Genomic DNA, 27,896 nt, shown 5'->3' on the forward strand with positions numbered 1-27,896 from the left:
GTTTTTTAAATCTGCAGCATGTCACTTCTGTCAGCTTTTTGCAGTGTTTTTTCACCATAGAAAGCAATGAGTGCAACAAAAAATGCAATTTTACATTTTGCTGCATTTTTGGTGAATAAAACTAACTTTATTAAACATGTACTATAGACAAATGATGCACTATAATGCAGCAAAAAATGCATTTTATAAGCAGTTTCTTTACTGCCAAGAGAGCAGGTTTTGCCTGGAGAAAAAAACACTGCAAAAACGCAACATGTGAACATAGTCTTAAACTATACACCTATAAAGATATCACTAAAAAAGTGAGATCAATCCCCAATATAATAATAAACCAAAAAACAGTGAGTTCCTGAATCCATATCACCACACTGGTGATCTATCGTTATTATATTCCAGTAGGAACAGACAGGAATTCAAAACAAACTGTGGGGTCAGTTTTATGAAAAAATAATAAATTTTATTTAACATAGTATAAATATACAACATAGAAATAGATTATATAAAGGTTTGGGATGAAAAGAAGGAGAGGACTGAAATGACATTATATACAAAAAAAGTTTGAAATGTCCATCACAGTAAAAGTGTTACAGAGACACACTAGATCCCATGCATATAGTTGCTGGTAATTAATTTGATAAATCACCACAAAGGATTACACACAATCCAATATTATCTTTCTATGTCCCAATATAGGCTCAAGGACAATATATAATATAGGAATTATCTTATATCTTTAAGAAAATGTTAGGGGTCCGTATGCTAACCTCAAATATCTGTAGCAGTAAAAAAGTTTCAGAGACATACTGAATCCCATACATATGGATAAGGTTTCCTAATAATCATATAGAGCTATGGGGCATGCTAAAATGTCACTGGTAGTTGATCTTATGGGTCATCACAAGAAATTATATTCAGCCTAATTCTGTCTCTCAATGTCACAAATCGGACTCAGAGACAGTAGAGACAGTACATAGTATAACAAATACCTTGTGTCATGATGTGCGATTGATTAAGGTATGCTAGGGGTCCGTGCGCTAGCCTCGACGCGCGTTTCACCTTCCGGCTTCGTCAGGAGGCGTGGTCTTAAACTGTTTTCCCATAGACAGCATCTGATAGCTTGGTGCCCAGACCTTGAACACAAGCGAGTCATTCCATGTCAAGTGGGCCAGTGGTCCCCACTCGACCTTCTCCGATTTTGCTGAAAATTTATAAGGATGTACATGTATGTTTGAAAAGAGGTTCTGTAAATTTTTAGGGCCAGTTCTCAAATACATTGGGCACTGTTGACCTTTCACTGGAGGTTCCACCAAGCCTGCGGCTTAAGCTAAGAGGATTTTGCAAACTTTGGCACATAGCCATTAGAGTTCTATACTGGCTATGATGCTGAAATTTGGCATACTAGCTCAACTTTTGCTGCTAAACACTATATAATTATTACCGGCTATGACAAAACAATATTTCGGCCGCAATTTTGTGTCAAAGTAGCTTGTAAAACGCGTCGCATAAAATTTATGCCAAACTTTGCCCATATATAACTCAAGATCAAAAACCAATAGTAACTGGTGCTTTGCCCTGTACACCAAACATCTACATGACTTTGCATTGCTGCAATATCACGGTCAAATCATATGTATTTGTGGAAATATTCACACCCACATATGATGAAAAACTTAAAAATAGGTAAAATTCGTTTTTTTTAGGTCAAATTTCTCAAAAAGGGTACCTCTAAAATATATTAATTCTGATATCATTAGAAAGAGCACATTTTTCTCTACAAGGATCATTGGTTTTTTTTTTGGAGTCTCTCAGTTTAACCGGTTCAGGACCGCCCACTGTACATAAACGTCGGCGCGGCCTGGGCTCTGTGCAGCGCCGACGTTTAAAAACGGTGGGTGGTCCCGCAGCGCTCAGGACCCCCAGGGTCCTGCTAGCGCTGCGGTACCGGTTCAGAGCGATAGCTCTGACATGTGGCATCATGGGGACCTGATTGGATCAGGTCCCCATGATGTTAACCTGTTCCTATCTTCTAGATGCCGCGATCCATAGCGATCGCGGCATTTAAAAGATAGGGACAGCCGGTGGTCGGCGATCGGGACCCCCCACATACCTGTCAGCGGCGGGAATCTCGGTGCTGTGACCTCTGACATCATCGAGACCTGATTGGCTCAGGTCTCGATGATGTCAGCGTCACACCAGCCAATCAGAGAGATCACCAGGGAAGTTTGTTTTAGCAACAAACTTTCCCGGGCGATCTGCCTGATAAATGCAGTTTCTCCTCCGATCTCAGTGAGAGAGCAGAGGAGAAACAGTGTGACAAGAGCTGTCAGCCTTGCCACTGTGAAAATAAAAAAAAAATAAAATAAAAAAGAAAGTAAGAGTTAGGGTTAGTGAGTCTGTCAGTCCTGTCAGTCCTGTCAGTCCTGTCAGATCTGTCAGTCCTGTCAGATCTGTCAGTCCTGTCAGATCTGTCAGTCAGTCAGTCCTGTCAGATCTGTCAGTCAGTCAGTCCTGTCAGATCAGTCAGTCAGTCCTGTCAGATCAGTCAGTCAGTCCTGTCAGATCAGTCAGTCAGTCCTGTCAGATCTGTCAGTCAGTCAGTCCTGTCAGATCTGTCAGTCAGTCCTGTCAGATCAGTCAGTCAGTCCTGTCAGATCAGTCAGTCAGTCCTGTCAGATCAGTCCTGTCAGATCAGTCCGGTCAGTCCTGTCAGATCAGTCCGGTCAGTCCTGTCAGATCAGTCCGGTCAGTCCTGTCAGATCAGTCCGGTCAGTCCTGTCAGATCAGTCCGGTCAGTCCTGTCAGATCAGTCCGGTCAGTCCTGTCAGATCAGTCCGGTCAGTCCTGTCAGATCAGTCCGGTCAGTCCTGTCAGATCAGTCCGTTCAGTCCTGTCAGATCAGTCCGGTCAGTCCTGTCAGATCAGTCCGTTCAGTCCTGTCAGATCAGTCCGTTCAGTCCTGTCAGATCAGTCCGTTCAGTCCTGTCAGATCAGTCCGGTCAGTCCTGTCAGATCAGTCCGGTCAGTCCTGTCAGATCAGTCCGGTCAGTCCAGTCCGGTCCCGTCCTTTCAGTCCGGTCCGTTCAGTCCAGTCAAAAAATATAAAAATAAAATGGCCCGTCAGACTTATACCGCAGAGGAGGTGTATGCCCTGCTGTGTTCTGACACTGATGACAGCGCAATCTCAGATGGAGATATGGATTTTGAGGGCTTTAGTAGCGGCGACACTGAGAGCCCAGAAATGAGCAGTGATTCTGTTCCATCCTCAAGCCCAAGGACCAGTACAGCAATAGGGGCAAATAGCGCTACTGGAGAAACGTCTCCAAATCAGGGAACACTGCCCAGTACAAGCGCTGTCCCTGCTACTAGTGAATTGGCGCACGCCAGTGTACAAGGAGCTTTGCCACATGATCTAGCATTTCCCAGATGGGAGGCTTCAGATTCGGCTGCTCCATTCAGCCCTGATTTCAACGCCATTCCTGGTATAAATGTGGAGGTGGAAGATTTTGGACCAATTCATTTTTTTAATTTGTTTTTTACAGACAGCTTGCTAGAGCATATTGTCGTGCAAACAAATTTATACGCGTCCCAATTCATAAGCCAGAATCCCCGATCTTACTATGCTAGGGCAAATTTATGGACACCAACTAATGTCCCGGAAATAAAAAATTTTTTAGGACTTACATTTGCCATGGGGCTTGTTAAAAAACCGAGCATTCGATCCTACTGGTCCAACCACCCTGTTCAAGCCACCCCTATGTTTTCAGTCATTCTGCCTAGGACCCGTTATGAAATGCTCATGCGGTTTTGGCATTTTAACGACAATAGTCAATGCCTGCCCAGAAATGCCCCAGAACATGACAGGTTATATAAAATTAGACCCATCATTGAAAATTTGTCAGAAAAATTCTTAAGCCTCTACACCCCAACACAAAATATTTCTATAGACGAGTCCCTTGTAAAATTCAAAGGAAGACTGCACCTCAAGCAATTTATCCCATCTAAAAGGGCAAGGTTTGGAATAAAGCTCTATAAAATGTGCGAAAGTTCAACCGGATACACATCCGCTTTTCGCATATATGAGGGGAAAGATAGCCAACTAAACCCACCAGGATGCCCTACTTATCTGGGGACATCTGGAAAAATTGTTTGGGAGCTGATAAGTCCATTTTTTCAAAAAGGCTACAATCTATATTACACCAGCATACCCCTATTTAAAAGTCTGGTTGAACACAACATCGGGGCTTGTGGGACCATCCGTAAAAACCGTCAGGGGTTTCCACAACCATTGGTCAACCAAAAGTTTCAAAAGGGGCTGTACGCAACGGAGAGCTGCTTGCCCTGAAATATAGGGATAAGAGGGATATTTTTGTCCTCAGCTCGATCCACACAGATGCCACAAGGGCCACTGTAGAACTAGGATCCACCACTCCGAAGCAAAAACCTGTGTCAGTCATTGACTACAACAAACACATGGGGGGTGTGGACCTTGCAGACCAGGTTCTACAGCCATAACAGGTATCAAGAAAGTCCTATACCTGGTATAAAAAGTTGGTTATTTATTTGTTTCAGGTGGCCACATACAATTCTTTTGTGTTGTACAAAAAAGCAGGAAATTCAGATCCTTTTCTTGATTATCAAGAAAAGGTAATTGAAAATCTTGTCTTTCAAAGTGTTAGCCCCGCTCATCCATTAGAATCTGAGGATGTGAAAAGACTCACTGAGCGACATTTTATTGCACTTATTCCAGCAACGGAAACAAGAAGGAACCCCCAGAAAAGATGTCGTGTATGTACTAAGAGAGGAATGAGGCGTGATACCCGCTACTATTGCCCACAATGCCCATCATTGCCAGCCTTATGCGTCACTGACTGCTTTAAAATCTTCCACACAGAACCACGTTTTTAAACTGTAAAAATGTATCCCAATTTGTCATTCAAACATTTGGTTCATTTAGTGAATGACACATTCGAGTAGAGCTCACTTAACTTCCAGGGGGGGTTCTCCAGAATCTAAACCTTCCATTGCGTGCTTGTTTCTGGAAATCATCCATTGAGTTAAAATGGTCACTAAACCCATAGATGAATTCCCAGAGGGGTTTCATTTCCAAAATGGGGTCACTTCAGGGGGGATTCTTTAGCTCTGGTACTCTGAAAAGTGCCAGAACAGCATAATCCCCCCTGAAGTGACCCCATTATAGAAATGACACCTCTGTGGGAATTCATCTATGGGTTTAGTGACCATTTACCTATCTACTTATTTTCCCACCACTAGATTAATTTATACAGAGGAGTAGATTGTAAAATTCGGTCACTTGTTGGGGGTTTCCTCTGTTTAGGCACCTCAGGGGCTCTCCAAATGCAACATGGCGTCCGCTATCCATTCCAGTCAAATTTCCATTCCAAAAGTCAAATGGCGCTCCTTACCTTCCAAGCCATGCTGTGCGCCCAAACAGTGGCTTTGCACCACATATGGGGTATCAGCGTGCTCAGGAGAAATTGCACAACACATTTTGGGGTCCATTTTTTCTGGCTGCCCTTGTGAAAATTAAAAATTTGAGGCTAAAGTAGCAGTTTTGTGTTAAAAATTTGTTTTTTTATTTTCACACTTCAACATTATAAAATTCTGTGAAGCCCCTGGGGGTTCAAGGTGCTCACCACACATCTAGATAAGTTCCTTAAGGGGTCTAGTTTCCAAAATGGGGTCACTTGTTGGGGGTTTCCTCTGTTTAGGCACCTCTGGGGCTCTCCAAATGCAACATGGCGTCCGCTATCCATTCCAGTCAAATTTCCATTCCTAAAGTCAAATGGCGCTCCTTACCTTCCAAGCCATGCCGTGCACCCAAACAGTGGCTTTGCACCACATATGGGGTATCAGCGTGCTCAGGAGAAATTACACAACACATTTTGGGGTCCATTTTTTCTGGCTGCCCTTGTGAAAATTAAAAATTTGAGGTTAAAGTAGCAGTTTTGTGAAAAAAGTTAAATGTTCATTGTTTTCTTCCACATTCCAAAAATTCCTGTGAAGCACCTGAAGGGTTAATAAACTTCTTGAATGTGGTTTTGAGCACCTTGAGGGGTGCAGTTTTTAGAATGGTATCACTTTTGGGTATTTTCTGTCATAAAGGCTCCTCAAAGTCACTTCAAATAAGATGTGGTCCCTAAAAAAATGTTTTTGTAAATTTTGTTGTAAAAATGAGAAATCGCTGGTCACCTTTTAACCCTTATAGCTTCCTAACAAAAAAAAATTTTGGTTCCAAAATTGTGCTGATGTGAAGTAGACATGTGGGCAATGTTATTTATTAACTATTTTGTGTGATATATCTCTCTGATTAAAGGGCATGAAAATTCAAAGTTTGAAAATTGCAAAATTTTCAAAATTTTCGCCAAATTTCCGATTTTTTCACAATCAAACGCAAGTGATATCAAAGAAATTTTACCACTATCATGAAGTACAATATGTCACAAAAAAACAATCTCAGAATCAGGGGGATCCGTTGAAGCGTTCCAGAGTAATTACCTCATAAAATGACAGTGGTCAGAATTGAAAAAATTGGCCCGGTCACGAAGGCAAAAACAGGCTCTGGCGCGAAGTGGTTAAGAAAAGAAAAATGCCACTGAACATGGTGTTATTTATTAATAAGCAATGAATGGTAACTGCGCTATTCAAACCCTTGCATTGGTCCATGGTGGTTATACCACAACCAATTCCCTAAGAATTGGTATTCTAATCCTATTAAGAATTGTAATAATGCTGTCTTTCGAGAATTGGCAGCCCCATCGCCTAGGAGTCATGGCCGATAGCCGTGCAAGGCCAGCCGCGGGCGGTCTCTTTATCGCAGGTTCCGAAGCCTGAGGGTGGGTGTCTTTGCCTAGGATCCCAAGCCTAATATTGGGTATCTTTTGTTGGTTCCCAAGCCATAATGTTCAGTCTAAGTGGTCTGGAATTGTTGCTGAATTTGCAACATAATCGGTTCAGAGAAGCTGTATTGTCGGCCCATTGCTGTTGCAGCTGGTGCTGGAATTATTGCAATGATTGACTGCTCGGGAATCCAGCATGTATCATTTCTCACAGGCCAGTGAAAGAAGCTAGCTGGTCCATGAGCATGCATAAAATTTAGTAATGCATCATGGTCGTCGACTGAAATTTCAGAAATATTTCCAATCCACCAGTTCCTATCGTAAATGCAGGCAATGTATTGCCCTGGCTGGAGGTTTGCAATTGGCACAAAAGGCATTTCTGATCTGACAGATCTATCTACATGGGCAATGAAAGATGATGGGTCATTTGACACCCTTGAAATGCGAATCTTTTTGTCATCAATTGGCACAAACTGGTGATTTTCTCTTGTTCCAGCAATTGTATGTCCATCTTTGAACCTTTCCTCTTGAACTACCCGTATTTCGTCAATTTTTTCTTTTGGAACAAAAAAATTGATTCCATGCAGTTGCTCGTTGCAAAAGTTGAATAAATCCACCGGGGTCAGTATTTGGTTTTCAGTTGGGCGTTGAAGACTGGCACGAGCTGCCAACCTCTTTGCTGTCCCTCCAATCCCATCACAGGGCGACTTTCCATGACTGGTACCAAAAAAATTCTATTCAGCGCTGATATTGAAATCAGCATTGTGGTGGCACAAGTTGAGAAAATTTTTGAAATTTTTGTACTGGGCTGCAGATCCATCGCTGAAGTAGTGGATATGACGAATCCCATAGATGAAAGTCTTGAGATACTCCACAATTACTGTTAAGAAAGTGTGGACTGCAACTGTGTCATGTCGTGAGCAATCGCTGATTATGCACAAGCTGATGTTCTGCGCAGCTTCACCATTTAACTCCTTGAAGTAAATTACAAATGGGTGTACTGTAGCTTGACTATTTTCCCAGTGGAAACCTTGAATGGCATCTTGAACAATAAATGAGTAATTTTTAGCAAAGTCCATAAGGATCACAAGCTTTCCAGGTCTCAGATTTTCCTTCAACGATTTCAAATAGCTACTTTGATGCTTGGCGATGTAGTGATGGCTACAATGTTTAGAAATTTTCAAAAACAATTCTTCAATGAAATCTTCTATAGTCAGTTGTTTGGTATCAAGCGTGTCTCGATCAGTGTGAATCCATTGTTTGAACTCAATAATATCTTCAGGGTCACTGTTGACAAACACATTGACTAGAAATTCTTTTAAAACTTCAGGACCCGGGCATTTATCACAACGGCCAAGCATACAGTCCTTGGATTCAATTCCACAAACCATTTTGCATATGAGCTCTTTGTAGTCATCATTGATTGAGCATGCTGCAAGCATTAGTTTGACATTTTGGTGAATGGTACACACACAAACGGAATGTGTTCCAGCAGATCCAACGGTTACGCACCACTTTGGCCGAAGCTCACAAAACTTGGAAAATCCAATTTCAGGGCCATTCCGATCCCGATAGGCAACAAACATTTCCCTCATATTGCTCCGTAATACTCGCTTTTGCATCTGCTTTTTTTCTCCTGCTATTCGCACTGATACATAGTCTTTTTTTACCAGGGCACATTCGACTGAATTCCTCATCCTCAAAAAATGCCTGCACCTTTTTCTTCACTTCCTCAGAAACTTTCTTGCCACACTTGATTCTAGGTAAGGCTAAGATCCCATGTTCACATTTAAGCTTTCGAGCTTGTTTGACCATTCGTTCAGAGACACCGAATTCGTCTGATATAGCCTTAATGGACCAACTTTTAGGTGCCAATGTCAAGATTTGGACCTTTTCTGCCCGACTGGACACCTGCAGCTTTTGCTTCAAATCTGCCAAAAGGTGATTGTAATCCAGACACATTTTGCACTGTGCTGTTTTTGTTTGCTCAATGTCTTTCGGCTCAAGCCCTCCAATTGAAGCAATCTTGCTAGAAAATGCATTTTGTGCCTGGCTTATCTTTCTCCTTGCATATCCAAGTGAATCCCGCTGGCTTACCCGTGGATATTTCAGAGGAGAGATGCCAATGGATGTTAAGCTTGAATTTAGACTTTCAGGAGAACATTCCATTCCATCTGGATCTGATTCAGAGGAAACTGGATCAGCTGATTTTTTCCTGTTAGCAAATTCTTTTCGACATGATGCACACATCTTCTGGCCAGGCTTTACATCATTCTTTGTAAATTCGTTCAACTGGTCAGCTGCTAACAAATTGATAGCTCGCAAATTCTTTTTGGTGTTATGACCTTTCTTCCCAAAAGGATTGCAACACGATTTTTGCAAATGCTCATATTTGGTCAAGAATGAAGCTTCATGGTGTAAACAGATTTGTGAATGTTCGTCAAAATTTAGTCCCACTCGTTGACGCAGCAATTTCTGTTCATCCAATCCAAAGCTTGTAAACAATTTCAACTCATCCTTGCTATGGGTGAATGTCTTAAGGTGGCACTTCGAATTGTTCGCAAGGCCGATAGAGCACTGGGCCGATTCTTCATCAATTTCATTCTCCATCGCTAAAAAATAAATAATATATGCATTAAAATGTAACAATAGTCAATACCTTTTCATAAACAAAAAGGTTTATAGGTTTTTGATTATAATAGACATTGCTAGCAACAATACAACTCTGTAACATGTGATAAGAATCTGAAAATCAAACACAAAATCAATGCATTACGCGCATAAATAACACCATGTTCAGTGGCATTTTTCTTTTCTTAAACTGAGAGACTCCAAAAAAAAAAAAACAATGATTCTTGTAGAGAAAAATGTGCTCTTTCTAATGATATCAGAATTAATATATTTTAGAGGTACCCTTTTTGAGAAATTTGACCTAAAAATAGGTAAAATTATTTTTTGTTAAGTTTTTCATCATATGTGGGTGTGGATATTTCCACAAATACATATGGTTTGACCGTGATATTGCAGCAATGCAAAGTCATGTAGATGTTTGGTGTACAGGACAAAGCACCAGTTACTATTGGTTTTTGATCTTGAGTTATATATGGGCAAAGTTTGGCATAAATTTTATGCGACGCGTTTTACAAGCTACTTTGACACAAAATTGCGGTCGAAATATTGTTTTGTCATAGCCGGTAATAATTTTATCGTGTTTAGCAGCAAAAGTTGAGCTAGTATGCCAAATTTCAGCATCATAGCCAGTATAGAACTCTAATGGCTATGTGCCAAAGTTTGCAAAATCCTCTTAGCTGAAGCCGCAGGCTTGGTGGAACCTCCAGTGAAAGGTCAACAGTGCCCAATGTATTTGAGAACTGGCCCTAAAAATTTACAGAACCTCTTTTCAAACATACATGTACATCCTTATCAATTTTCAACAAAATCGGAGAAGGTCGAGTGGGGACGATTTTTAAAACTGGTCCACTTGATGTGGAATGACCCAAGCCTCATTTAAATGTCCGTAATGTGGATGCATTTTAGCATACATAATGCGTTCGTAAGTCCTTAGGTTTTATCACTTGAAGTAAAAGTGTCGTAATTCTATGACATTTGGGTTGGTAGAATCGCAAACATGGATGCTGAGAATTACCAGAATGAAATACAGTGGAGTGTAGACTGTTTAAATACATTGCCTGTTCTTTACTAGTTAATCTGTCAGATACTATGATGGATAGTGTTTTTATATCTGTATGTATCTACAATTGTGAAAACTTTAAAGAGGTTGGCCAGCTTTTGATACAATTTGTTACTTAAATGCATGTATTTTGTGCTAAAAATCATTTTTGCAATTAGGTTTCAATGCAAAGTTTGCACCTTTTTTCTTGTATGGGCTATTTTCCATTCATATTTATTTTGTTGTAGTCTGTGGACATAAATCAGCTGAGAGGAGCTCAGGAAAAATACACATAAAGAAGAGTTTTAAAACTTGAGGAAAGCTGCACTAACAAGAGAAAGTGGCCAAGCCCTTTAACTGAGAATCTGTGAGCTTTCTTTAACAGTTTAAGGCTATGTGCCCACAATGCAGAAATGCTCCTTATTTTTTCCTGAGCGTTTCTGCATCTCCCTGGCAGAAAAAACGCATGCGGATTGTACATGCGTTTTTCCTGCCAGGGACAAGCGGATGTGAAGCGTTCTTCACTGGCATTTCCGCATGCGGGTTGACAAGCTCTTTCCATGCGATTTTAGCATCACTTGGAAAAGTGCTTGTCAACTTGGTCACACTATATAAATCCATGCAAACGGCATGGATTTATATACTGTGACCTTAAAGAGTGGTAAAAAATAAATCTATACTTGCCCTCCGATGGCCCCCGCAGTCTTGCTTCGCTCCGTCCTGGCTGCCGGCAGCTCGCGGTACACTGAAGGACCTGCCGTCACATGACTATGACGTCAGCGCAGGTCCTTCAGTCCATCGCGAGAGCTTGATTCCAGTGATGTATCAGTTACTGTACTGCTTGGTGTACTTTTGCTATAATCCTTGCTTTCTCTGTTGTAGATGTAGCAGTTCTCAAATTGCTGAGCTGTGTAACATCCCGCCCACACCCCTGATTGGCAGCTTCGTCTTTACACCGTGCATTGTGAGCAAGCTGCCAATCAGTGGTGGGGGCTGGGTTACACAGATTAGCTATTCTAGCATGCAGGTGAGACCTGCTGATAAAACACTGATTGTATTGAAACTACAGCACACAGCCTAATAAGTGACACATCCCTGGAATCAAAGTCTGTGTCTACACGATGCTGCTCTCAGATTACATAGCAAAACCCGCTGACATATTGCCTTTTCTTATCAACATGCTGCTCTATTCTGTAGATATAACAGTAAAGTGGACTTATCATTTCTCAGTGACTACAACCTTTTTTAAAGGGAACTTGTCAGGTCCCCCGATGCTTTTAAACTGCCCCATTACCTTTTAGATACTTATTGTGGCATTCCAGCAATATATCTGATGTTAAATGCAAATGCACATAATTCTGCAAAATTAATTAATATGCTGCCTCTCTCGCCATATGCAAATTTATCTAGACTAGTTCATTTACTCACTGAACCTAGCCCAGGCTCAGCAGCTGCAGTCATGCCATCCTGGGCGAGATTGACAATCCCTAAATTGCCACAATGTCTTCTAAATGTTTTTGCTACCTGGGACAGAGGAGGAGACGGGCAGTGGAGGGTGTGACTGCAGCTACAGAGCCTGAACTACTCTTGGTGAGTAATGCGGCAACATATAAGTTCATTTTACACACACATGTGCATTTGTATTTAACGTCAAACACATTACTGTAGTGAGGGACTACACTGTGATGGGGGACGTTTTAAAGCTCTGGAGAGCTGACAGATTTCCTGAAAGAAAATGATTGGCTGCAGGAGTTGGGTCTATACTTCCAGCGACCTCCTGCGCAGAGCTTGAGAAAGAAGTGCATATTGATGGACGGGTTTGGTCACGTTCCCCACCTCATCAGCACCTTTGGTTGGAGCGCCAAACTGTGATGGGGCGACGCTTTTGAAATGAGGGCACTAGCAGTGCTGTGGTAATAATATTATTTTCCTAGGCATTTGTAAAAATTATTAGAGGCCAGCTCCTTTACTGGAATACCAGAAATTCAACAGGATAGCACATGGAAAAATAGATGGATTGAATTCAAAGTCCAGTAATGATTCATCACCTGTTATCTCCTCTTAGACTTCACATGCCTGCTTGGTATTCCAGTCTGTCTTGTGGCCAGAGTACACCTTTTGGAACTTATGTGAGGCTGTTCTGCGTTACCAGTATAACTACAGTGCAATTCAGGTCAGTAAATTGCTGTATTGCCTACATGTATATTTTATTTGTTAGATACAAAAATATGAAGACAGCAATCCACTTTGAAAAAAGCGAAAAAAGTGATTTATTAGTCCATAAGGGCTGATGCGATGTTTTGGCTCCAAATGTGAACCTTTCTCAAGCAGTACCAGATACCAGGTTTTTATACATACAGATAATTAGGAATTCATCACATATCATTAAACAACAAAGTGCATACAGTGCTGTGCCAAATCATTTAGATTCATGCATTTCACATATACATACATAGTTAATACATTGCAATGGAATAAAGGGCATATTATAATGTACATACAGTGCAATCCTATAAAAATAACATAAGTGCAAGTTAATTAATATGCACAGCAGGTGTGCAAACCCTAAAAGGCAGGACTCACCGAATTATATAATCAATCACACGTGCCTAAACGGCAGCTTGTGTATAGAGCACATGTCAATGTGTACAACCAGAAAGTAAGTTAGACGAGCATGCTCACTGAGCACATCTCCACCCGCTGCGCCATCTTTAAAGAGGGCCTCCCTGCTCTGCTCAGTGCACAGACTCGTAACAGATTTCAGGCACTCAGCAACTAATCAGCGATATTGGCGCGAAATTTAAAACACCGCTTCTCTGATTGGTCACGACAAAATGACAAGAAAGTAGAATCTATACAGCCTCCCTGAGGAAGGCGACGAAACGCGCATCGGAGCGGGCTGTCGTCCTGCACATTCATCAGCTATCCATTAGCCCACCAGGTAATATATATCTCGACTGTATATTTGTTACAGGCTGTATAGATTCTACTTTCTTGTCATTTTGGCTCATGTATACCTATCTACACATTATAGGATTTCCTTGTAACCATATCAATTGTGATTGGTATTTTGTAGCCAACTTCTTTATATATGTACCCATATACCATCATTTTTGCCTGGCGGTGCATATATGGAGCAATATTTTTAATGTCCCCCCCCCCCCTTTTTTTTAGCTACACTCTTGTAGTGTTATTTTATTTTCAATAAAAGTTATATTTTATGATCTCGCTAACTCAGTTTCTTGTTTTTGGATTAATTCATTTCCAATACACAAGTGGTTGTTATAGCGCAGCAGAAGTACCCCGATCGGCGGCCTCGCTCCCCAGTCCTCCCTTCACACTTGCCGTCGGGAGATCAGCGGCGATGCAGCCAGGAGATGACCGGCGCTAGCCGGTCATCTCCCAGCTGCTCGCAGCGGAAGTACCCGCACAGGCAGCGCCGGTCCTCACTAACACGGTTCGCTGATTGGTCCCGGCCGTGACCAATCAGCGATATTGGCGCCAAATTTACAGAGCTCGCGGTGGATGCTGGGTGTGACACGATGGGGGATAACTCCGCCTACAGCCCGTCATTCACCGTGGTACGCGGAACAGGAGACCCCGTGGCTGCAGCCGCAAATAGTCGTGATGTAAGCGGAAGCAAGAGCCGGCTGCAGCCGGGGGGAATTACGTGCTGGCTGTGCGTGGTCAGCGATGTTGTCACAAGCCGTATGGACAACATGACGTAATTACAAAATTCATTAGGGGCCCCGGCGAGATACATTGGGGGGTTAATTTAAAGTAGTGCACAACCCATTTAAACACTGCTTTGCTGATTAGTCGCGCCCGGTCGGCCGCATACATATTCTAGAATACCCGATGCGTTAGAATCGGGCAACCATCTAGTCTAATATATATAATCGTCTTATCCCGTCTGTCTATCTGTCTGCCTGTCTGTCCAGGAAATCCCGCATCGCTGATTGGTCCGGCCCCGGCCAATCAGCGACACGGGATTTCAGAAAAAGATGGCGGCCGTTAGCGGCTCATCTGCCGGACGGAGGTCAGCGGCGATGCAGCCGGGAGATGAGCGGCGCCGGCTGCTGACAGCACAAGTACCCCGACGGGCGGCGCCGCTGACCTCCATGCGGCTACCGTCGGGAGATCAGCTGCTTGGCCCGCTGATCTCCCGACGGCAAGTGTGAAGGGAGGACCGGTGAGCGGCGCCGCTGGTTGGGATACTTCAGCTGCGAGCAGCCGACCATCTCCCGGCTCTTCGCAGCGAAAGTACAGGCACAGGCAACGCCGCTGCCCGGTCCTCAGAAATACGATTCGCTGATTGGTCGCGGCCGCCGGCCGGTCTGATGTTTATGTGCAGAGCGGCAATAGTGCCATCAGGAGGAACTGTGAGCTAAAATGTAAAGCTGATCCTAAATTAAGTGATCTTGGCATCGAAGCGGTTATACAGTGTATATATGTTCTGTTTCCTTTTTAGGGTTATTCTGAGATCTTTTGGGTTTTTTTAGGGGGATGAGGAGACTGCTTACTTATTTTGAAGTCTGTTTATACTGGTTTTCTTCACATGTCAGCTGCAAGTGTTAGAAGACAGTTCCATACACAACAGGCTCTGGCAATGTTGTATAACTGACCCCTAACTTGCATCTGCTGCATTGATGGTAGTTGAACCCTAAATAGTGTAAGGGGGTTCACTGTAACCTCTTTGCACTGGTTCCAACCCAGATCATGATCGTGGGGTGCCGATGGGTTGTTATGGAGTCTGTTGTCTTATAAAGGCCTCTGTGTCTGCCATTTTTGTACTCCACAGGCAGGGCTTAATAGAACAGGCTAAAAGTATATTACCAGTAATGATAGTTATGGGTCTCAAAAATAGTAACACAAACCAAATTTTTATTTTGACATTTTTTAATTCTTAAAAGTACATGCAAAATGGATGAATTTGCTCTAAGAGTAGTGAATAACATGCAATTTTTCCACACAAGTGAACACTATATAAACTAAACCAAAAAAATATGGCATTTCCCATTTTACCCCACAAATATAATTTTTAGCGGTCAATTACAACAATTTTCTAAATGTAACATTAGTCTCCTAAAAGTAATACTAAAGTAAAAAAATAAAAATAATAATAATCATGATATACGGTACTTGCCTAACACCCCAGCCAGTCCACTGGGAAACCATGGCAAGGCATGGACAGATCAACGTGGGGATGTTATCACGTCTGGGCTCATACAAGATGTCAGAATCCCGGCACAATACTGACACATTTAAGAGTCGTGACCAATCCGGGTGGGCCAGTCAGAGTGAGAGCCACAGAGCAACAGCCCCCTTTAGTCTCCCTTAGCTACGCTGCTGGTTTCTAGTTTATCTGGCTTTTCCAAAAACAAAACCAGAATAAAATGTGATCAAAAGTTGTAAGTAGCCCAAAATCATGACTATGAAAATGTCAACTCCTCTCCGGAAAAGAAAAATCATACGCCTCTAAAAATGTTAACATAAAAACTTGTTTTTGTTCTGAAAAAGAAAGTCTTCAATGGTACGGTAATTGTAACCGATCTATAAACCTCTCAATATTGACAATAGAGTACAGCAGGGAGAAGGTAAACTCTAAATTAAAATATAACTTTAAATAATATTTTATAAAATAGACCTAGGACATGAGGCCAATTGACAAACCAACAAATGGCATAACCATATCAAGTGTACAGTCATGGCCAAAAGTATTGAGAATGAGACAAATAGTAATTTTTCCAAAGTTTACTGCTTCATTTTTTGTAATGGCAATTTGCATATACTCCTGAATGTCAGAGTGATCAGCTTAACAGCAATTACTGTACTTGCAAAGTCAATATTTGCCCAGAAAATAAACTTTAACCCCCAAAACACATTTCAACATCATTGCAGTCCTGCCTTAAAAGGAGCAGCTAACATCGTTTTAGTGATTGATCCATTAACACAGGTGTGGGTGTTGATGAGGACAGGGCTGGCGAGCAATCAGTCATGATTAAGTAAGAATGACATCACTGGACACTTTAAAAGGAGGCTGGTTCTTGGTATCATTGTTTCTCTTCAGTTAACCATGGTTATCTCTAAAGAAACACGTGCAGTCATCATTGCACTGCACAAAAATGGCCTAACAGGGAAGAGTATCGCAGCTACAAAGATTGCACCTCAGTCAACAATCTATCGCATCATCAAGAACTTCAAGGAGAGAGCTTCCATTGTTGTCAAAAAGGCTCCAGGGCGCCCAAGAAAGACCAGCAAGCGCCAGGACCGTATCTTAAAACTGTTTCAGCTGCGGGATCGGACTACCAGCAGTGCCGAGCTTGCTCAGGAATGGCAGTAGGCTGGTGTGAGTGCTTCTGCACGCACTGTGAGGTGGAGACTCTTTGAGCAAGGGCTGGTTTCAAGGAGGGCAGCAAAGAAGCCACTTCTCTCCAGAAAAAACATCAGGGACCGACTGATATTCTGCAAAAGGTACAGGGAGTGGACTGCTGAGGACTGGGGCAAAGTCATTTTCTATGATGAATCCCCTTTTCGATTGTTTGGGACATCTGGAAAACAGCTTATTCGGAGAAGAAGAGGTGAGCGCTACCACCAGTCTTGTCTCATGGCAACTGTAAAGCATCCTGAAACCATTCATGTGTGGGGTTGCTTCTCAGCCAAGGGAATCGGCTCACTCACAGTCTTGCCTAAAAATACAGCCATGAATAAAGAATGGTACCAGAATGTCCTCCAAGAGCAACTTCTCCCAACCGTCCAAGAGCAGTTTGGTGCCCAACAATGCCTTTTCCAGCATGATGGAGCACCTTGCCATAAAGCAAAGGTGATAACTAAATGGCTCATGGAACAAAACATAGAGATTTTGGGTCCATGGCCTGGAAACTCCCCAGATCTTAATCCCATTGAGAACTTGTGGTCAATCATCAAGAGACGGGTGGACAAACAAAAAACAACAAATTCTGGCAAAATGCAAGCATTGATTATGCAAGAATGGACTGCTATCAGTCAGGATTTGGTCCAAAAGTTGATTGAGAGCATGCCAGGGAGAATTACAGAGGTCTTGAAGAAGGGGCAACACTGCAAATATTGACTTGCTGCATTAACTCATTCTAACTGTCAATATAACCTATTGGTACTCGTAATATGATTGCAATTATATTTCTGTATGTGATATAAACATCAGACAAACACTAATAAAAACCAGAGGCCAGCAGATCATGTGAAAATATAATTTTGGTGTCATTCTCAAAACTTTTGGCCATGACTGTAAGTGATCAGTTTAAACCGTGCTCAAGATAAAAAAAGGCTTGGTCTCACCAGTCTCTCATTCTCAGGCTCTTCAGACAGGAGCAGGAGAAATGATATAAGGATGGGGTTTTCTATTACAGTACCCTGTTGTTCCCCTATATTGCTCCCACCCTCAGAAGGGCAGTCCCCAAGTGTGTCCTAATATTAGCTAGAGCATATTGGGTTGAAACATTTGGTACTCAAGCCCCAAAGAGACAAACCATTTACCGCATTTGTGACAAATTCAATGCCACTGGCTCAATCCTTAATGCTCCAAAAACTGGTTGACCCAAAACAGTCTGTACAGAAGATAATAAACAACTTGTTGCTGAAACATTTTTTCAGAGTCCAAAAAAGTCCACCAGAAGAACCTCTTTGGAATTGGGAATTTCACGAGCTTCATGCGAATCCTGAAATCTATTGGGTGGAAAGCTTATCGTCCACTTCTAATTCATGGTTTATTGGAGGATGATCCAGACAGGCGGCTGCAATTTAGTGTTTGATAAATCTCCCCCTTCATAACCTTATTACACTTTCTGTCCACCTACTTTTGGACCACCCTGTATATATCATTCCAATAATTTTCATTAACAATTTTAACAAAAAATTAAGGGAAAGGGGTAGGGAAAGGCATGAATGATTGGGAGAAAAGAATAATGGCAAAATATACCAAATTAAGGAAAGAGGGGAGATGGGAAAGGGAAAGGAGATTCTAGGAAAAGGGGAGGAAAAAAGGAAAGGAGAACTCGATGGTGAATAATAATACATTAGTTAGGATAATTTAACAATTTCTAGATAAAAGTAACCAAATCGATATCGGATAAAGTCCACCAAAAGGAATAAATAAATATAAGGTATAATTAAAAGCAATCAAGAATGATTATTTAAAGTTGTTATTGGAGATTGCAAATTTTTGTTCAAATAGTTTATGTTGGGACAATTTATTTTTAATGACTGAAAAATTAGGTATATCAGATTTTTTTCAACAGGCTGCGATGGTGATTTTGACTACTAAAGTAATATGGATTATTATAGATCTTAGTGAGGGTGGGATATCTTCTAAACCTATGGATAGTAGGGCTAATTGTGGGGTGAGTGAGATTTTATTATTCATTATGATTTTGATAAACTCAGAAGTTTGGGCCCATAGTAACTGAATTTTGGGGCAGCTCCAAAAGATGTGAAAGAGGTTACCATGGAGACCACAATTCCTCCAACATAATGATGAATGATTTGGATTGATGTGGAAAAGTAGATGGGGTGTAATACCATCTTGAGATTAATTTGAAATAGGACTCATGGAGGTTCATGGAGATGTTGGAATTGTAGGTGTACGATAATGCATTCTCCCATTTTTCCGGATGAAATTTTACTTTCAATTCAGATTCCCACCTTGACATACTAGTTTTTAATTAATGTGGTATCATTATTAAACCAATTGTATATTTATTTGCAACTCCAGAAAATATTATGGTTTATATTACAAAAGAAATTAGCATAAGCTTCTGAAATATGGAGTTTATTAGCGAAAAAGGTTTGAATATGATCCTTTAAAATAGTATAAAAGATCTCCCGATGGAAGATAATATTATTTATTTTTAAGAAATGTGAAAGGATAAAAGTTCTCACCGTCATAAATGTAATTTAATTTATTTAATCCACATACTGACCATGAAGAAGTAACCTGGCTGTTGAATAACGAAGGGAAGTGGGAGGTTTTTGAGAGTATTGATTTTGGTTATACCTTTTTTTGTATTAGCTAATTTTTTCCACGCAAATACTGTGGCATGAAAAATAGGGTGGTTAGGAGATTTTGTATGTTTTTTAAATAGGTGATTGAATAAAAGGTCTTGGGGATGTTTATTGTTATTAAAACTGGTTTCCAGTTCTAACCAAGCAGGGGAATCTACATGGTTTAGCCAATATATACTTTTGTTTTATTAAATTGGTAAGGTAATAGGCAGTAATGGTAGGGAGTCCAAAACCGCCATGTAGTTAACATTTCTAGAGGATGTTTGTGGTTACTCTTGGCTTTTTATGATTCCAAATAAAAGAGTTGATAATGGATTGAAGGTTAGTTAAATAAGAGGAAGACATTTTTAACCACTTCGCACCAGAGCCTGTTTTTGCCTTCGTGACCGGGCCAATTTTTTCAATTCTGACCACTGTCACTTTATGAAGCAATTACTCTGGAACGCTTCAACGGATCCCCCTGATTCTGAGACTGTTTTTTTGTGACATATTGTACTTCATGATAGTGGTAAAATTTCTTTGATATCACATGCGTTTATTTGTGAAAAAATTGGAAATTTGGCGAAAATTTTGAAAATTTTGCAATTTTCAAACTTTGAATTTTCATGCCCTTAAATCAGAGAGATATGTCACACAAAATACTTAATAAATAACATTTCCCACATGTCTACTTTACATCAGCACAATTTTGGAACCAAAATTTTTTTTTGTTAGGGAGCTATAAGGGTTAAAAGTTGACCCGCGATTTCTCATTTTTCCAACAAAATTTACAAAAACATTTTTTTAGGGACCACATCATATTTGAAGTCACTTTGAGGGGTCTTTATGACCGAAAATACCCAAAAGTGACACCGTTCTAAAAACTGCACCCCTCAAGGTGCTCAAAACCACATTCAAGAACTTTATTAACCCTTCAGGTGCTTCACAGAAATTTTTGGAATGTGGAAGAAAAAAATGAACATTTAACTTTTTTCACAAAAATGTTACTTTAGACCCAATTTTTTTTATTTTCACAGGGGTAACAGGAAAAAATGGACCCCAAAATTTTTTGTGCAATTTCTCTTGAGCGTGCTGATACCCCATATGTGAGAGAAAACCACTGTTTGGGCGCACGGCAGGGCTCGGAAAGGAAGGAGCGCCATTAGACTTTTTGAATGTAAAATTTGTCTGAATAATTAGCAGACACCATGTTGTGTTTGGAGAGCTCCTGATGTGACTAAACAGTGGAAACCCCCCACAAGTGACACCATTTTGGAAACTAGACCCCTTAGGGAACATATCTAGATGTGTGGTGAGCACCTTGAACCCCAAGGTGCTTCACAGAAGTGTATAATATTGAGCTGTAAAAATAAAATTTTCACATTTTTCCCACAAAAACGTTTTTCATCCCTTAATTTTCCATTATCATAATGGTAATAGGATAAATTGCACCATGAAATTTGTTGTGCAATTTCTCCTGAACACGCCGATACCCCATATGTGGAGGCAAACCACTGTTTGGGCGCACGGCAGGGCTCGGAAGGGAAGGAGCGCCATTTGACTTTTTGAATGTAAAATTTGTTTGAATAATTAGCGGACGCCATGTTGCATTTGGGGAGCCCCTGATGTGCCTAAACAGTGGAAACCCCCCACAAGTGACACCATTTTGGAAACTAGACCCCTTAGGGAACTTATCTAGATATGTGGTGAGCACCTTGCACCCCCAGCTGCTTCACAGAAGTTTATAATATTGAGCCATAAAAATAAAATTTTCACATTTTTCCCACAAAAAAATGTTTTCCTTTTCCTAATTTTGTACTATCATAAGGGTAATAGGATAAATTGCACCATGAAATTTGTTGTTCAATTTCTCCTGAACACGCTGATACCCCATATGTGGGGGAAAACCACTGCTTTGGTGTACGGCAGGGTTCGGAAGAGAAAGGAGCGCTATGTTGGCTGGGATAGGCAGCAGACACCATGTCACATTTGAAGAGTCGCTGACATGCCGAAACAGCAGAAACCCCCACAAGTGACCTCATTTTGTAAACTACACCTCTCAAGGAATTCATCTTGGGAAGTAGTGAGTATTTTTTAATTTTTAAATTTATACCATTGGGCAGTGAAAAAAGCATAATTATATTTTTACCACAAAAATGTTTTACCCTCAGATTTTGCATTTTCACACAGGGTAATGGGTAAAAATGGTGCCGAAATGTGTCACACAATTTCTTCTAAAAGTGGCAATACCCCATATGTGGCTGTATCGTACCGCTCAGCCATACGGCGAGATCTGGGGGGGACGGAGCGCTATTTGACAATTGGAGAACAAATTATTGTAGAATAGGCATTTGGATTTGGGAGCACAAAATTTTTTGAATTTCTTTTGGGGGGCAAGGGCCATTTCGCTTTTCCAGAGCCTTTCAGCTACCAGTAACTTGAAGTCCCTTATATTTTTAACAGATGATGGACCTGAGTGGGGACTAGCTTTTTTTGAGGACTGAGTTGAAGCTTTTATTGGGAACATTTTACGTAACATTTATCCGGCGCTCGAGGCTGAGCACTTACATCGGGGTTTCCATCTAAATTTCCAAGTGATGTAATACAGATGAAACCCTTGCGGGATCCATTCACTGTAATGAGGCAGCAGAGTTACTCTGGACTCCGTCTGGCCTCTGTTTAGCGGTGTCCTTTTTTTCAGAAGTGCACAAAACTGTGGCCAACCGCACTTTTATGCACGCCTAAAACAAATGACACCGTGGGATCACAGGCCAGACGGCATCCACAGTGGCCTATATCTGCCTCATTACAGGGAATCTTCCGTCATGGGTTCCGGCTGAATCACGTATTTCACAGATTTACACGGAAACTCTGGTGTAAGTGCTCAGCGCAGAGCGCAGGATAAATGTGTGCCGAGCCATACTGCGATCTTTGGGAGACATAATAAACAAATCAGTAGCAGGTGAAGAATTGGTTTTATTTATTTTTTACGCCGTTCCTAGTGTGATATAACTGATTAGATTACTTTATTCTTCGGGTCGGTGCGATTACAGAGATACCAGATTTATATCGGGTTTTTATGACTGACAGCTGTCACACACTAAGAGACGCTTTTTTTTTTGCAAAATCTAGTTTTTGCATCGCCATATTTTGAGAGCTATAATTTTTCCATATTTCGGCCGACAGTCATGTGGCGGCTTGTTTTTTGCGGGACGAGTTGACATTTTTATTGGTACCATTTTTGGGTACGTGACATTTTTTGATCGCTTTCTATTCCGTTTTTTGGGAGGTAAAATTAACAAAAACCAACAATTCAGGAATTGTTTTTTGAGGTTTTTTTTATGCCGTTCTGCGTGTGGTAAAAGTGATCAGGCAGCGTTATTCTTCGGGTCAGTACATTTACAGCGATACTACACTTACTGTATATTTTTTTTATGTTTTGGCGCTTTTACACAATAAAACAATTTTATAGAAAAAATATTTTTTTTGCATTGCTTTATTCTGAGAGGTATAACTTTTTTATTTTTTGGCTGATGGAGCTGTATAGCGGCTTGATTTTTGCGGAACAAGATGACTTTTTCAGCGGTACCATTTCTATTTCCATTTTGCTTTTTGATCGCATTTTTTTTCCACTTTTTGTTTGGCGATATGAGGAAAAAGCATAGTTTTTTGCTCCGTTTTTTATATATTTTTATTACGGTGTACACATAAGGAGTTAATTAGTGTGACAGTTTTATAGCTCGGGTTGTTTCGGACGCGGCAATACCAAATATGTGTACTTTTTTTGTTTTTGCATAAATATATGGATTTATCGGTTTAATATTTTATTTATTTTTATTTATTTTGTATTTTTTTTAACAGTTTCAAAACATTTTTTTTTACTTTTTTTTACATTTTTACTTAGTCCCTGTATGGGACATTAATTTTTATTTTTCTGATCCCTGATCTCATGTAATGTAATAGACATGTATTACATTATATGAGATCTTCACTGACTGTTTCACAGTCTCCTGTCTGGCATCAGCTACAGGCTGAAGCCAGACAGGAAGGACACCATATATGGCAGAGCTGGAGGCAGTCATGTGACCTCCAGCTGCCATAGCAACGCCAGGTCCTGAAAGCTATCAAGGGGTTGTCGGAGAGGTAAGTGGACGACCCCCTCTCCTCCTGCTGTCTTCTATATGCCGCGATCACTATAGATCGCGGCATATAGAAGACAGCAAAGGGTTAACATCACTGGGACCTGATCTAATCAGGTCCCGATGATGTTCCCTGTCAGAGCTAACGCTCTGCACCGCTCTCACAGCGCTTGCAGGACCCTGGGGGTCCTGAGCACTGCGAGACCACCCACCGTTTTTAAACGTCCGCGCTGCACAGAGCCCAGGCAGCGCGGACGTTTATCTACAGTGGGCGGTCGGGAAGCGGTTAAAGGAAGGGATCTGAAAATATAAAGTATTTTAGGGAGCGATTTACCAAAGCCAAGAGAGATCTTTATCTCTGTAAATATGGCAGTCTTAGGATATGGTTTTGGACAAGGAGTCTAGGTTAGAGGAAAGTAATGAGTTAATGTTTCTGGTAATGGTTATACCAAGATATGAAAATTCTTTGTTTACCCAGCCTATAGTTGAGGTGTCTTTGATTTTTATTGATTATTTCGCTATTTAAATAAAAATGGAGGATTTTAGATTTTTCTTCGTTTATTTTAAAATAAGATACAAATGAAAAGGAATTTAGTAGTTTTAGTAGTTCTTTTTTGGAGTTTAATGGGTCTGTAAGAGTTAATAATAGATCATCTGCAAAGAGGCTAATTTTAAAGTGACGGGATAGGGTTTGTATACCTAGAATATTTTGATTGTCTGATTTTTTGGGCCAAAGGTTCCATTGCTAGTATAAATAAGAGGGGGAAAAGAGGGCAACCTTGTCTAGTACCATTAGAAATTGGGAAGGGGCTGGATAGATAATTATTAGAATATATTTTAGCACTGGGATTAGAATATAAGGCCATGATAGAGGATAAGAATGTTTCATTGAAGCCAAATTTCAGTAAAGTAGACTTTAAAAAATCCCAATTTAGTCTATCAAAAGCTTTTTCAGCATCTAGGGTTATTGTGATCGATTGAAGGTTTGAAGAATTGATTGTTTTGATAATATCAATGATTCTCCTGGTGCCATCAGTAGATTGTCTCCTTTTACAAAGCCGATTTGGTCATTGTTTATTATTTTGGGAAGGATGCAACTTAGTCTGTTAGCCAGGATTTTTGAGTAGATTTTAATATCTGTATTGATTAGGGAAATGGGCCTATAATTGTTTACTTTATTTAAATCACCTTTAGGTTTGGGGATGAGAATATTTGTAGCCTCTAACATTTCTTTTGGGAAGGAACCTTTGGATGAAGCGAAGTTATAAATTTGAGATAGATGAGGGGATAATAATTCGTTAAAAGTTTTATAATAATCATTTGTGAATCCATCTGGGCCTAAGGATTTAAAGGATTTTAGGTGGTGGGTGACATCCTCTATTTCTTTACTTAAAATCCCTAACTGTCCCATTTTTAAGTCTGAGGGGCTAAGTTTAGGTAGGTTTAAAGATGATAAAAAAAGCTTCTATGGAATTTTTGTCAGGTTTAAGAAGAGGGGAATGAGAATTAATGTTACATAGCTTTTAATAAAATTTGACAAAGGTTTCAGATATATCTTTGGGATGAGACCGGGGAATACCTTCTTGAGAAAATATCCTATCAATTCTACAGTGGAGTCTATATTTTATTCTATTGGTCATAAATTTGGTTGGCTTATTTAGGGATGCATACATTTTGTATTTAGATGCATTAATTACATTGTTATTAGTGTTGAGCGAGTATGTTCTATTAACCCTTTCGCAGAGTATGCTCGGGCCGAGCTCCGAGTATTTACAGCTGCTCGGTGATGAGGTTAAATTGCTCCGTGTGTATGATTTGCGACTGTTTGACAGCTTTATTACATGTGAGGAATGTGTAAGAAATAGACATTCCTCACATGTAATAAAGCTGTCAAACAGTCGCAAATCACGCACATGGGAGCGATTCAACCATATCACCGTGCAGCTGTAACTACTCTGAGCTTGGCCCGAGCATACTCGGACAGAACATACTTGCTCAACCCTAATTGTTATATGAAGAAAGAATTTCTAATTTTAAGTCTTGACGTAGTTTAAGGATTTCTGCATGAATTAAGGTAGATGGGGAAGAGAGATTGCATTGAGTTGTTTCTTTTTCTTTAATTTGGTTCTGAATCCTGGAAATTTTGTCTGTTGATCCTTTTTTGTCTGGATGAAATTTGTAACGAGACCTCTAATTACCTCTTTGAGCATTCCACTTAATAAAAGGCTCTATTGATAGAGAATTATTCTCATCAAAATGTTTTATAGCAGATTCAATGTCTTTTTTTGTTATTGGGGTTATTAATTAAAGAAGAATTATATATCCATAAGAAACTATTTTTAATTGGGAGTCCTAGAATGATTTCAGTAACTACTGTGGCATGATCAGAGAGAGTTTTATTATTTATAGTTATCTTAGTAAATCTGGGAAGGGTAAAAATGTCAGTTAAAATTAAGTCTATTCGTGATGCAGAATTATGGGTGTCCGAAAACTGAGTGTGTTCTTTTGAAGTAGAATTAATGCATCTAAATGTGTCAAAGAGTTTGTTTTTATGTAGCCAATTGTTTAAATTAGATGAAAGTTGACGCATTGGAGCAGAAGAGTCCATAAAACCATCAGGGGCAATATTAAAATCTCCCAATAGAATTAATTCTCTTTTTTATTGATAAGACCTTTTTTAACCCCTTTACAACCTATGACGTACTAATACGCGTTTGTGCACTGGGCTTTAAAAGCCTGTGCCATATTAGTACGTCATCGCAATCACGCCCGTACACAGGCTGTGCGGACACGATCGCCGCCGGGTGTCAGCTGATTGTCACAGCTGACACCCGGTGCTATGTGCAGGGAGCGGTCACGCACCGCTCCCGGCACATTAACCCCCGCAATGCTGCGATCGAAGTCGATTGCAGCATTGCGGTGGCTAAGGGGAGGTGATCGGTATACTCACCTCCTCTTCCGGCCTCCAGCGCTGGCTGCCGCGGCTTCCAGGATGTTGCCATGATGACCCAATGTCGTCATGACAACATCCGGGTCACCAGACAGCAGGAAGATTTTTTGGACATTATCAGTGCATTTCCAAATTATCTTCTCCCTGTCCAGCGCTGACAGCCTGCACGGCACAGGGATGGTGCTCCATTCCTGTGCCATGCAGGCGATCAGAGAGAAAAAAGTTAAAGTCCCAGAGTGGGACAAAGTAAGCAAGTTAAAAAACTGTCAGAAAGTGAAAAAAAAAATAAATTGTAAAAATATTTAAAAAATAAATAAATAATAATCCACCAAACATAAAAATATAATGTACCCATCAATAAATATTATGAAAAAAAAAAAACAATAAAAGTAGACATATTTGGTATCGCCGCGTCCGGAACGACCTGACCTATAAAACTGTCCCACTAGTTAACCCCTTCAGTGAACACGGTAAAAAAATAAAAATAAAAAACGAAGCAAAAAACAATGCTTCATCACCATACCGCCAAACAAAAAGTGGAATAACACGCGATCAAAAAGACGAATATAAATAAAAATACTACTGTTGAAAACGTCATGTCGTCGCGCAAAAAACAAGCCGCCATACAGCTCCATCAGCCGAAAAATAAAAGTTATAGCTCTCAGAATAAAGCGATGCTAAAAAATAATTTTTTCTATAAAATAGCTTTTATTGTGTAAAAGCGCCAAAACATAGAAAAACTATATAAATGTGGTACCGCTGTAAACGTACTGACCCAAAGAATAAAGCTGCCTTATCAATTTTACCACACGCGGAACAGAATAAAAAAATAAAAAAAAAACAGTTCCTGAATTGTTGGTTTTTGTTTATTCTGCCTCCCAAAAATCGGAATAAAAAGCGATCAAAAAATGTCACGTGCCTGAAAATGGCACCAATAAAAACATCAACTCATCCCGCAAAAAAACAAGCCATCACATGACTGTCTGCCAAAATCTGGAAAAATTATAGCTCTCAAAATATGGCGATGCAAAAACTAGATTTTACAAAAAAAAAATGCGTCTTTTAGTGTGTGACAGCTGTCAATCATAAAAACCCCATATGATTCTGGTATCGCTGTAATCGCACCGACCCGAAGAATAAAGTCGTCTAATCACTTATACCGCACGAGGAACGGCATAAAAAATAAACTCTCGGGTTAGTGTTAGGGCTGGGGTTAGGGTTAGGGTTGTCATGGGGTTGGGATTTTTTTCAAAAGTAAGAAA

General features: G+C 40.5%; 1 protein-coding gene across 1 annotated transcript in view; it reads left to right on the forward strand.

The window, feature by feature from the left end:
• DHDDS (dehydrodolichyl diphosphate synthase subunit) overlaps positions 1 to 27,896 on the forward strand; it is a 46,023-nt gene that overhangs the window by 12,323 nt on the left and 5,804 nt on the right. The window contains exon 8 of the mRNA XM_073670615.1: positions 12,593 to 12,700. Within this exon, the coding sequence (XP_073526716.1) occupies positions 12,593 to 12,700 (108 nt within the window). The remainder of the gene's footprint in view (positions 1 to 12,592; positions 12,701 to 27,896) is intronic.

Source organism: Phyllobates terribilis, unplaced genomic scaffold (genome assembly GCF_046119375.1).
Source record: "Phyllobates terribilis strain yellow unplaced genomic scaffold, ASM4611937v1 Scaffold_2__4_contigs__length_985480577, whole genome shotgun sequence".
Classification (NCBI taxonomy): domain Eukaryota; kingdom Metazoa; phylum Chordata; class Amphibia; order Anura; family Dendrobatidae; genus Phyllobates; species Phyllobates terribilis.